Below are 10,714 nucleotides of genomic sequence, written 5' to 3' on the forward strand. Positions count from 1 at the left end.
TCTGTTTAGACTAAAAAATTAAGGAAAAAAATATGGATGTTTGGGTTAACTTTTTGACTTTTTATGGAAAAATGTGTAATAAAAAATTATAAAAATTGATTTGTAGGGAAAAATTAGGATGGAAAATTGTGCAGCCATAATTATTGACTTTTAGTGAATAGTATTAACTTTTTAACTTTTTGAGTAACTTTTTGACTTTTTAATTTTTTACAATATACCAAACTTAACCTTAGTAAATTTTTTAAAATCCCTACTATTTTTGTTATATAAATTTTACATCATATAAAATATTTAATGAAATATTAAATAGAACATTTGAGAGGCCTAAGCATTTTTCTCCCCATAAAAACACGCGGTTTCCTCACTTTCGTCTTCTCTCTCTCTCTTCCTCTTTCTCTTTCTCTCCGTTATACATACCCGAGCCTTTTCACTCTAGAGAGAGAGAGAGAGAGAGAAGCTGTGATATATATACATATATATATATAGAGAGAGAGAAGAGACTCTGGTAGCACCGCCGTGAGTCCAAGCCCATCTCCACCGCTCACCGCCGTTGACACCACTCCACTCATTACTCATTTCCTCCATAGATTCGCCCCCTTCTCTGCTCTACATCGGTAACTTTCTAGTTTTTCATCTATATATGATTATCGATGTAGACATACACTATATCTATCAAGTCTTGATCTCAATTGCTAATCCTTATTTCCTAAGCTATCACCCCCTCTTTTATTTTATTTTATCAACTATCAATTTTATCTATTTAGTTTTTAAAGTTTTTATTTTTATTTTTTATTTCTGTTCATGTAGTTCAATTGGAAACGATCGTAGGTCTAATTTGATGAAGTTGTTTAAATTCTGAAATGACAATTTTTTTTTTCATCGAATTAGGCTTCAACTGTTATTGATTTGTATAATCGTTTTCAATTGGATCATATGAACTGAAATTTAAAAAATTAGTGATTAAATAGATGAAATGGATAATTTAGAGATGAAATAGAAAAAATGGTGCTAGTTAGGAATAAAAGTAAAATTGACGCTATAAACATATATCTCACAGATATTTTCACAAACAATTAACGGGTGATCAACCAGTGGTGGGCTGTGGTGATGGCACCGAGCACGATCAGGAAGGCGATTGGGGCCGTAAAGGACCAAACTAGCATCAGCATTGCCAAAGTTGCCGGCAATGTGGCGCCGGACCTTGAGGTTTTGGTCGTGAAGGCGACGAGCCATGACAATGAACCAGCCGACGAGAAGTACATTCGGGAGATTCTAAACCTCACTTGGAATTCAAAAGCCTATGTTAATGCATTTGTGTTTGCGATTTCGAAGCGATTGAGCAAAACCCGTGATTGGATTGTGGCTTTGAAGGCCTTAATGCTTGTTCACAGATTGTTGGTTGATGGAGACCCTGTTTTGGGGCAAGAAATTATGTATGTGAGTCGAAGGGGGACGAGGATTTTGAATTTGTCGGATTTTCACGATGAGGCTCACTCAAATTCTTGGGATCATTCTGGGTTTGTGAGGACTTATGCAATGTACCTTGATCAGAAGCTTGAATTCATGGTGTATGACAGGAAATTGAGTGTTGATGATCGACAAAGAAACGAGGCTGGTTATGGGCATGGAGAGTTCAGGGATGAGCCGAGTTATGGGATGAATAGGAGGTCAAGTTCTTATGGTGATGTGAATGAATCTGTGGGGCGAGAACAGCGAAAAGATGAAACCCTAATTAGGGAAATGAAACCTGAGAGGGTTTTGGAGAGGTTGAATCAGTTGTTGAGGCTTCTTGATCGGTTCTTGGCATCTAGACCAACTGGATCAGCGAAGAATAGTAGGATGGTGCTTATTGCACTATACCTGGTTGTGAAGGAGAGTTTCAAGTTTTATGTTGATGTATGTGAGGTTTTGAGGGTTTTGTTGGATAGGTTTTCGGAGATGGAGTATGTGGATTGTGTTAAAGCTTTTGATTCTTATGTTGGCGCGTCAAAGATGATTGATGAGCTTGTGGTGTTTTATGATTGGTGTAAGGATATAGGGGTTGTGAGGTCATCAGAGTACCCTGAGCTGCAAAAAATTAGTGATGAGCTTTTGGGGACACTTGAGGGGTTTTTGAGGGAAAGGGCAAATAGGGCAAAAAGCCTTGAGAGAAGTAGGGGAGATAGTTCACTGGTTGTGAAAGAGGAACCAGTACAAGATATGGATGAAATAAAAGCGCTTCCTCCACTGGAGAATTACGCTCCTCCACCACGACCCAAGCCACAGACCAAGCCACAGCAACATCATCGTGTGACGGAGGAATTGATCAATGTGAAAGATGGAGTATCTGCTGAAGATCACAGCAACAAATTGGCATTGGCTTTGTTTTCTGGACCACCCACCGCAAATGTAAATACCACGTGGGAAGTGTTTTCGTCAAATGGAGAGCCTGAAGTGACCTCAGCGTGGCAAACACCGGCTGCTGAGAGTGGCAAAGCAAATTGGGAATTAGCATTGGTTGAGACTGCTAGTAATTTGTCAAATCAGAAAGCTGATTTGGCTGGTGGGTTTGATTCATTGTTATTGAATGGCATGTATGATCAAGGGACAGTGAGGCAACATGTGAGTAACTCTCAGGTGAGCGGTGGGAGTGCCAGTAGTGTGGCGTTGCCTATGGCAGGTAAGAGTGCAACGCCAGTGCTTGCATTGCCTGCCCCAGATGGCACGGTACAAGCAGTGGGGCATCAAGATCCATTTGCAGCGTCGTTGTCGGTTCCCCCTCCTGCGTATGTTCAGATAGCTGATATGGAGAAAAAACAGCATTTGCTTGTGCAAGAACAACAGATTTGGCAGCAGTATGGAAATAATGGGATGCAAGGGCAATTGGGTTTCGCCAAGATTGCCGGTGGAGGTGGTTTCTATGGCCCAGGTTCACAACCAATGATGATGATGCCTTATGGAATGCCACCGGTGACTGGGATGGGGCAGCCGGGAGGTTACTACTACTCACCCTACTGAATCGGCTTCCTGGAGGAGTGATCTTCATGCTGTAATGCCAGTAAAGATACACTCTTCTTGGCCTTGTTTGGTAGATTTCTGATAATATAAATGGTTTTTGTCATTGTGTTTCATTTCTGTACTTGGTATTTTGCATAAGAGGGAGTAAAGGGCAGACAATTTTAGAGGCCATGGTATAGAGGAGCAGCTTTTGTTATGGTTTCTCTTTGTTTTACAGGGTAATGAATATATATGATATAGTTCTTTTCAGTTTTGGGTCACTTTTGTCATGTAGATTGCTTTTGGGTGATACAATGACATAATTCGAATTGTACATGAAATTAATAGGTTTTTGTTGACAATTTTTTAACACGAACATAACAACATGAAAACAACACGAGTGTGGTTCAAACTGCATAACACAAAATTAATAGGACAAACCGTTTAATGAAGAATTAATATTTTGATGTTATTTTTACTAAGTGGTATTAGATATTTTTGAATTCTTATTGTGTTTTAAAAAATATGTAAAATAGGGTTTTAAAACTAATGTGATTTTTCTTTTCATTTAAAGATAATGTATTTTTTGTTTATTGTTTTGAAGTCAATCTAGTAAAACATAAAATAATAGGGTATAAATTTTGTAAATTGAAAAAATAAAATTGAGTTGAAATCAAACATTTTTATGAATGAATATTTTCATGAAATCTATATAATTGATTTCTGTAATTAAAGGTGTCGGACGCAACATGAAAATGACAACAACATAATAACATAGAAAATCAAACATGTTAGATTAATTTTGAGATAATTCTGTCACGGATCTTAAATGACGCGACAAAAACACAACCAACACAATACAATGGCCTATTTTGGGAGGTAAAAAAAAAGTTAATTTTTTTGTTTGTTAAAAAAAAGTATAAAAAATAAAAAATAAAAAATGATGTAAACTAAATAAATTAATAAACTAATAAATTAATTTTTTTCATTATTACCAGAATGTCCACCCATTTCTATGGTCAGACAAGTTTTATTTATTCAAACTTGTCATCAAAATTGGTGTTGAGATCACAACAAGGAAGTTTGATTGTAACTAGCCAACAATCAAAGCAATCCCTTGGATGAGGTCAATCCAATTTTTTCTAACAATCTCGAAGTGTCCTAGTCCTATAATGACCTCTTTGTGTTTGGTGGGCAAATTCTAAAATAAACTCTTGACTATTCTCTTCATCACAATCAATAAAGCGACATTTTGATTGACTTCGTCCACAGTTCTGATTTCATTTTTTTTTTTTTTAGACATTTGAATTGGAGTTATTTTATAAATATCTTGAGATTTATTGGATATTTAATTATGTAAAAAAAGTGAAACAAGATATTATTAAACAAGTTAGGCGGCAAGACAGAGATTTTTACAGAATAAGATTATTTTTATCTCAAATTTATATCTCATTATATGAAATTTTTTTATACATTTAGACTTTTTCCATTAAACGAATAGATGTACATGAGAAAATTGAATTCGTGACATTTTATTAAGTTGCAAAAGTTTTTGGCATGAATTTGCTAGCTTTTTGGATTCCACTTCATATATAGGTGTGTTCATATATCGGATTGGTTCGATTTTATGATAAATTAGGAATTGAATCGATCCCTATGATTTAAAAAAAATAAAAATTGTAACTAAATCATTAAATTTATGTAACCGGATCAAAATTGAACTTGATGATGCAGTTTGTCCTGGGCGGATAGGTCGGACTGGTTCAAGCTCTTCAAGTTCTGATCCAGGCGAATGATTCCGCCAGATGACCTGCAAGCAAGTCCAAAGGGGAACGGGGTAGTCCCCCAGTGAACCCTCCGGCGAGCAAATCAGTAAGGAAGAAGGAAATATAGAGAGAGAGAGAGAGATAGAAAAGCTTAACCTTCCTCTTGTCTTCGATTCTTGCTTATATCCTTTGGTAATCATTTCACTGTCCCTTGCGACGTGCCCCCTTCCGCCGAAAGCCTGTGCCATAGCTTACCTTGTTCAGGGTGAGGGGGCTCTGTTCCGACGGGGAGGTGTTGTCGTAATAAATGCTGTGACGGGCTGCATTAATGGTGATGTGTTGTGGCAATAACTCTGCAGATCTTTATTTGCTGATGTGGCCTGTGTTTCACCTGCCATGTGCCCGAATGTCATTGGCCCTCCATGCCCAGATGGCCTCCAGCTGTCCTGGGCTTTGCCAACCGGGTTATGCTATGGGTCCCAAGCGATGGGTTTGGGGCTGTTTGCTGTGGGCTGTAAGCCTTATGGGCCTATCCATGTCAGTAGTCCCCCATTTCCGAGTGCAGCTTTAGTCCAACGAAGGGAATAGTAATAAGGAAGAGAAGTGCGAATCGAGTGGAGAGGCCGACCGTTAGGCGTGCCGACCGCGAGGCGTGCCGACCGCAAGGGTGGCCGAACGGGGGGAGCTGACCGTGAGGGTGGCCGAGCGGGAGGGGTCGACCGTTAGGTGTGCCGATCGCAAGGGTGGCCGAGCGGGGGGAGCTGACCGTGAGGGTGGCCGAGCGGGAGGGGTCGATCGTTAGGCGTGTCGACCGCAAGGGTGGCCGAGCGGGGGGAGCTGACCGTGAGGGTGGCCGAGCGGGAGGGGTCGACCGTTAGACGTGCCGACCGCAAGGGTGGCTGAGCGGGAGGGGTCGACCGTGAGACGTGCCGACCGCAAGGGTGGCCGAGCGGGAGGGGTCGACCGTGAGGCATGCCGACCAGGACGGCGCGACCCTCAAAAAAAAAGGGGAGGCGTGCCATGTGATGATGTGAAATGGAAAGGACAGGGTAAGGGGAGGGGACAGTGCATTGTGGCCATACACGTGGCAATATCGTAGGGGAAGTGAAGCGTTGGAGCAGAAATGAAACGATAGGTCACGCGGGGGGGTTTTGAAAAGGCGGTTTTGGCGGTTGATTTGAAAGGTTTTGAAACGGGCGAAAATTAATTTGGATCCATGGAATACGGGTAAACCGTGGATTTTTGGTATAATTCGTTTCACCTACCTTTTTACAAAAACTCAAAATACCCAAGTGTTAATTCCTTCATTGCGCACGACACACCTTTGCAACATTTTCTCAACTTCCTTGCTCCTGCGTCAGAAGTGATTCGTAAGCAAACCCTAGAAATGGCACGAGAAGAAGTGGGGAATGTGAGGGTGGACCCCCTAGGAGACGATGATGCAGAGGAGCTAGCAGCGCGATATAGGACGGAGACACGAATGGTGAGGGTGGGGGTGGGGGAACCGGTGGGACAATCGCAGGCGTCGGCCCTGATAGTGGCTCCAAAGCCAATAAGCCAGGTAGAGCCGGATCATTGGCACACTAAGGCTGACAAATCCACAATTACTGCGGCAGATTTGGAGGCTATCAGGGAAAAATACCAGATTCCGGCAGAGGTGGAGTTATTGCTGCCAACGTCAAGGGAAAGGCCGTCTGATGCCAGGCCAGGGGAGTTTTCCCTTTACGAGGAGGCGCTAAAAGGTGGGCTGAGGTTGCCACTGCCCCAAGTGGTGGTTGACGTACTGAACTGTCTAGAAGTAGCACCGGGGCAATTGATGCCCAATGCATGGAAGATTCTGCTGGCCTGTGCTAGCGCGTGGCCCAAGGCGAATGGAGGGAAAGCCATGGCGGTAGACCAGTTCTTTTCCTGTTATAAGGCTTCGGGACAATAAGAGACGTGGGTCACCCTACAGGCAGTGATGGGGAGGGGATTGGTGGCGAGGCTGCCGACATCGATCAAGAGGTGGCAGCCACGGTGGTTCTACGTGTCTGGCAATGGGGGACGGGGAGTACGCACCATCTGGAAGGTGCCCATTAGGTCGATGGAGCCAAGACTGGGGGCAGCGGCGGAAGAGAGGGTGAAGAGGGTGAAGGAGTGGAGGGAGAGAGAGAAGGCCAAATGGGACGAGCTTGTTCAGCCGTCCGCATTGTTTGAGGCAGGGTTGGGACCGCAGCCGAGGGGTGGAGACCTCGACCGAGTAGAATTGGAGGCTAGAAGAGAAGTTCAGGAAGTAGAGGATCAGGCCATACTTGCCAAAGCCACGAAATTGAAGGAAGCGCGAGGAGATTGACCGCTTCAACCGATCGCGCGGGAGAGGATCTGACCGCGCCCAAGGCCGCTGGGGGGAAAGGACTTAAGCAGTTTTGAGCCACGATCGCCCCCAGTAGATCCTGTAAAAGAACAGGCCAGAAAGGAGGAGGAGGCTCTGAAGAAGAAGAAGAAGAAGAGGAGTGCCCCAGAGGGAGCTGCAGATGAGCCTGGGGCCAAGAGGGCTAAGGTGGCCCCAGCTGAGGTGGAGGTCCCTGTGGCCAAGGATACCCCAGAGGTGGTGGGGGTCACCCCAACACTGGAGGTTGTGGAGACTGCCCCAACAGTGCAAGTAGGAGTTGGGTTGACTGAGGTTGCGTCGAGCGGGAGGGAGCAGACCCAAAAGGGCCCTGCCCCCCAGGAAGGAGGGGTCCGTCTGGCCACGGCAATCTATCACGCTCGCGCGGTAGCTAGAAGGTTGGAGGGAGAAGAAGGCCCAGCCAGGGCGGGGGCAGACCGCTTGGTGAAGATTGTGAAGGAGACAGCCCTGCGCTCGGCATCGGGATTCAATGAGGCTGACCTGCTGAGGGGGTTATGCTCCGCCCAAATGGAGGTAACCACCTTGGCAGGGGCCCTTCTAAGGAAAGCAGGGGCTGCCAAGCTAAAGGCTGAAGAGGCTAAGGCCCAGTTGGCCAAGTTGAAGAAGGAGAGTGCCGACTGGAAGACTGCCCATGCTGAGCTGCAAACAGTCAAATTGGAGCTGGAGGACACACGCCGTAAGGTCGTGTCGCTCGAGTTCCAACTGGCTGGCGAACAGAAAAAGTTGGAGGAGTCTGAAAGAGGCTGCGCCGTTGCGATCGAGCGGCATGAAGAGGCCATGAGCAGCAATGAAGAGCTGGTCAGGCAAAAAGATGAGGCAGATGCCCGAATTGGAGATCTGTTGAAGGAGTTGGAGGATGAGCGCGTCAAAGCGGAGGAGGAGAAGGGGAGGCTCGTGAGGGAGTTGGAAACAGAGAAGGCGAAGGCGATGGCGGAGATGGAGAGCCTGAGGAAGGGAATGGAAGAGGAAAGGGCGACGGCGGCTGCTGAAAGGGGGGCCCTGCAGAGAGAGCTGGACGAAAAGAGGGCAAATGCGGTTTCTGAGAGGGCGGCCTACCCTGATCTGTGCGTTGCAGCAGTGGAGCAATACAAAGGGTCTCCCGAATTTCAGATGGCGGTAGATGCCGCAGTCGCCAAGAATCTGGCTGGGCAAGAATCTGGGGGGGTGGGCCCATCAAGGACGACTGCTGGAGGTAGGATAGAGGCAGAAGTTATTGAGAGCTTCCGGCAGTCAGACTTCTACAAGCACGAAATGGCTGAGTTCTGGGACAGCGGTTGGAAGATGTTCAAACGCAGAGCTGAAGAGCTGTTCCCAGACTTGGACCTGAGTAGTGTAACGATTGGTGAAGATGATGTGGCCCAGACCCCCCTGGACGAGGGCATTGAAGAAGAAGAGCTTGTATCCAGCGAGGAGGAATAACCAAGAGAGATGAAGAACCCCCTCTCTGTGTTTGTTTGTTTTTTTTTTTTTTTATTGTAATGAACTTGTGTACACATTGTAAATGAATAAAATTTCATTTATGTTGTCAGTTGATTGTGTTGGCCTGTATTGTCTAAAATGAATGAAGTCTTGTCACAAAAACTAGTTATAAAAATTGTGCAATAAAAATTTCGTGCAAAATTAAGTTAAAAGTGCCTCCTTGCAGAGTGAGATTGGATTTGTATGAAAATTGAAAGGATGATAGTGGTTGATTGAAAAATTGGATTATGAAATTGTAGAACATAATATTCGAATGGGGTTAGTACTTCCAGTTTAATAAGTACAGATGAAGAATCCATGGATGAGGACAGAAAAGTAGGTTGCAAATCGTAACTAAGCGGTTAATTGTAAACTTGTAGAGAAGAGATTGGAGAAACAAACTGGATGGGGTGGGAGATAATCTGATTAGTAAATGAAATACGTGAGAACATCTTTGGAATCTAACTAAGTAAAAACGTGGTCCGGGAATTGTGAATAAGCTTCAAAATGTGACTAAGTGTTAAAAATGTGGTCCTGCTTAGCTTTGAAGTGCTCAGTCTGGCTGAGGCTTTGAAGTGCTTAGTCTGGCTGAGGCTTCGAGTGCTCGGTCTGGCCGAGGCTTTGAAGTGCTCAGTCTGGCTGAGGGTTTGAAGTGCTCAGTCTGGCTGAGGCTTTGAGTGCTCGGTCTGGCTGAGGCTTTGAAGTGCTCAGTCTGGCTGAGGCTTCGAGTGCTCGGTCTGGCCGAGGCTTTAAAGTGCTCAGTCTGGCTGAGGCTTTGAGTGCTCGGTCTGGCCGAGGCTTTGAAGTGCTCGGTCTGGCTGAGGCTTCGAGTGCTCGGTCTGGCCGAGGCTTTGAAGTGCTCAGTCTGGCTGAGGCTTTGAAGTGCTCAGTCTGGCTGAGGCTTTGAGTGCTCGGTCTGGCCGAGGCTTTGAGTGCTCGGTTCGGCTGAGGCTTTGAAGTGCTGCAAGTGAAAGTGTCATGGGAGCGACATACAGACAGTTGAATTATAAAAGCTGAGAACTTCAGTCGGAATTTGCATTATGTATTAAAGGGGGAAATACAATAATGTTGACAATACAAAAGTGTGAACTCATTGATAGTAACGCTTCAAATGTTCCGCATTCCAGGGATGGGGAAGGTCTCGGCCTTCCATGTCTTGAAGTCGGTAAGTGCCTGGTCGTGGTCGGGCTCTCACAACGTAGGGTCCCTCCCATTTGGCTGCCAGTTTGCCCTCAGTTGGATTCTTTGTGGCAAGAGTCGCTTCTCTCAAGACAAGGTCGCCTATAGAGAACTCTTGTGGTCGAACTCTGCGGTTGTAGTGTGTTCTCATTTTCTGCTGGTACGAAGCCAATCTGACGGCAGCAGTCTTTCTGAGCTCTTCGATGAGGTCCAGGTCTGTTCGATGGAGCTCTTCGGTTGAGGCGAGATTCGGATGTAAAACCCTAGGGGTGGGCAGACCGACTTCTACCGGAATAACCGCCTCAGCGCCATATGTTAAGCGAAAAGGGGTTTCCCCAGTGGGAGTGCAAGCAGTGGTTCGGTAAGCCCAGAGTACACTTGGTAGTTCCTCAGCCCAAAGGCCTTTAGCAGCTTCGAGCTTAGTTTTGATGATTTTCAGAAGAGAACGGTTGGTGACCTCAACTTGGCCATTTGCTTGGGGATGACCGGGGGAAGAGAAGCATGGTTGAATCTGGAGATCTGCACAAAATTTTCTGTACTTCCCGTTGTCGAATTGTTTGCCGTTGTCAGAGATGATGGCTTGGGGGATGCCAAATCGGCAAACGATCGATTGCCAGATAAACCTGGTGGTGTTCCGCTCGGTGATTGTGGCAAGGGGTTCGGCTTCGACCCACTTGGTGAAGTAATCAATGGCGACAATCGCGAACTTGGTCTGGCCTCGACCGGTGGGAAGTGGACCAACCCAGTCGATCCCCCATTTGGCAAACAGATAAGGGCTGCAGAGTGTGATTAACTCTGTAGGAGGAGCATGGGGGATGTTGGCGAAACGTTGACATTTATCGCATTTGAGCACGAAATCGGCCTGATTAAGAGTTGGCCAAAAATACCCAGTACGGAGTATCTTGTGGGCAAGGGACCTGCCGCCTGAATGATTACCACAAATTCC

The 10,714-nt window shown here is 45.5% G+C and overlaps 1 protein-coding gene across 1 annotated transcript; it reads left to right on the forward strand.

Moving 5' to 3' along the window:
- Positions 1-317: 317 nt before the first annotated feature.
- LOC114271320 (putative clathrin assembly protein At4g32285) lies at positions 318-3,246 on the forward strand. The gene is made up of 2 exons (XM_028212935.2): positions 318-614; positions 1,058-3,246. The coding sequence occupies exon 2, from the start codon at positions 1,108-1,110 to the stop codon at positions 2,995-2,997; it is 1,890 nt and encodes a 629-aa protein (XP_028068736.2). The 5' UTR covers positions 318-614; positions 1,058-1,107; the 3' UTR covers positions 2,998-3,246.
- The last annotated feature ends 7,468 nt before the right edge of the window (positions 3,247-10,714 follow it).

Source organism: Camellia sinensis, chromosome 5, assembly GCF_055761805.1.
Source record: "Camellia sinensis isolate YWXY chromosome 5, ASM5576180v1, whole genome shotgun sequence".
Taxonomy (NCBI): domain Eukaryota; kingdom Viridiplantae; phylum Streptophyta; class Magnoliopsida; order Ericales; family Theaceae; genus Camellia; species Camellia sinensis.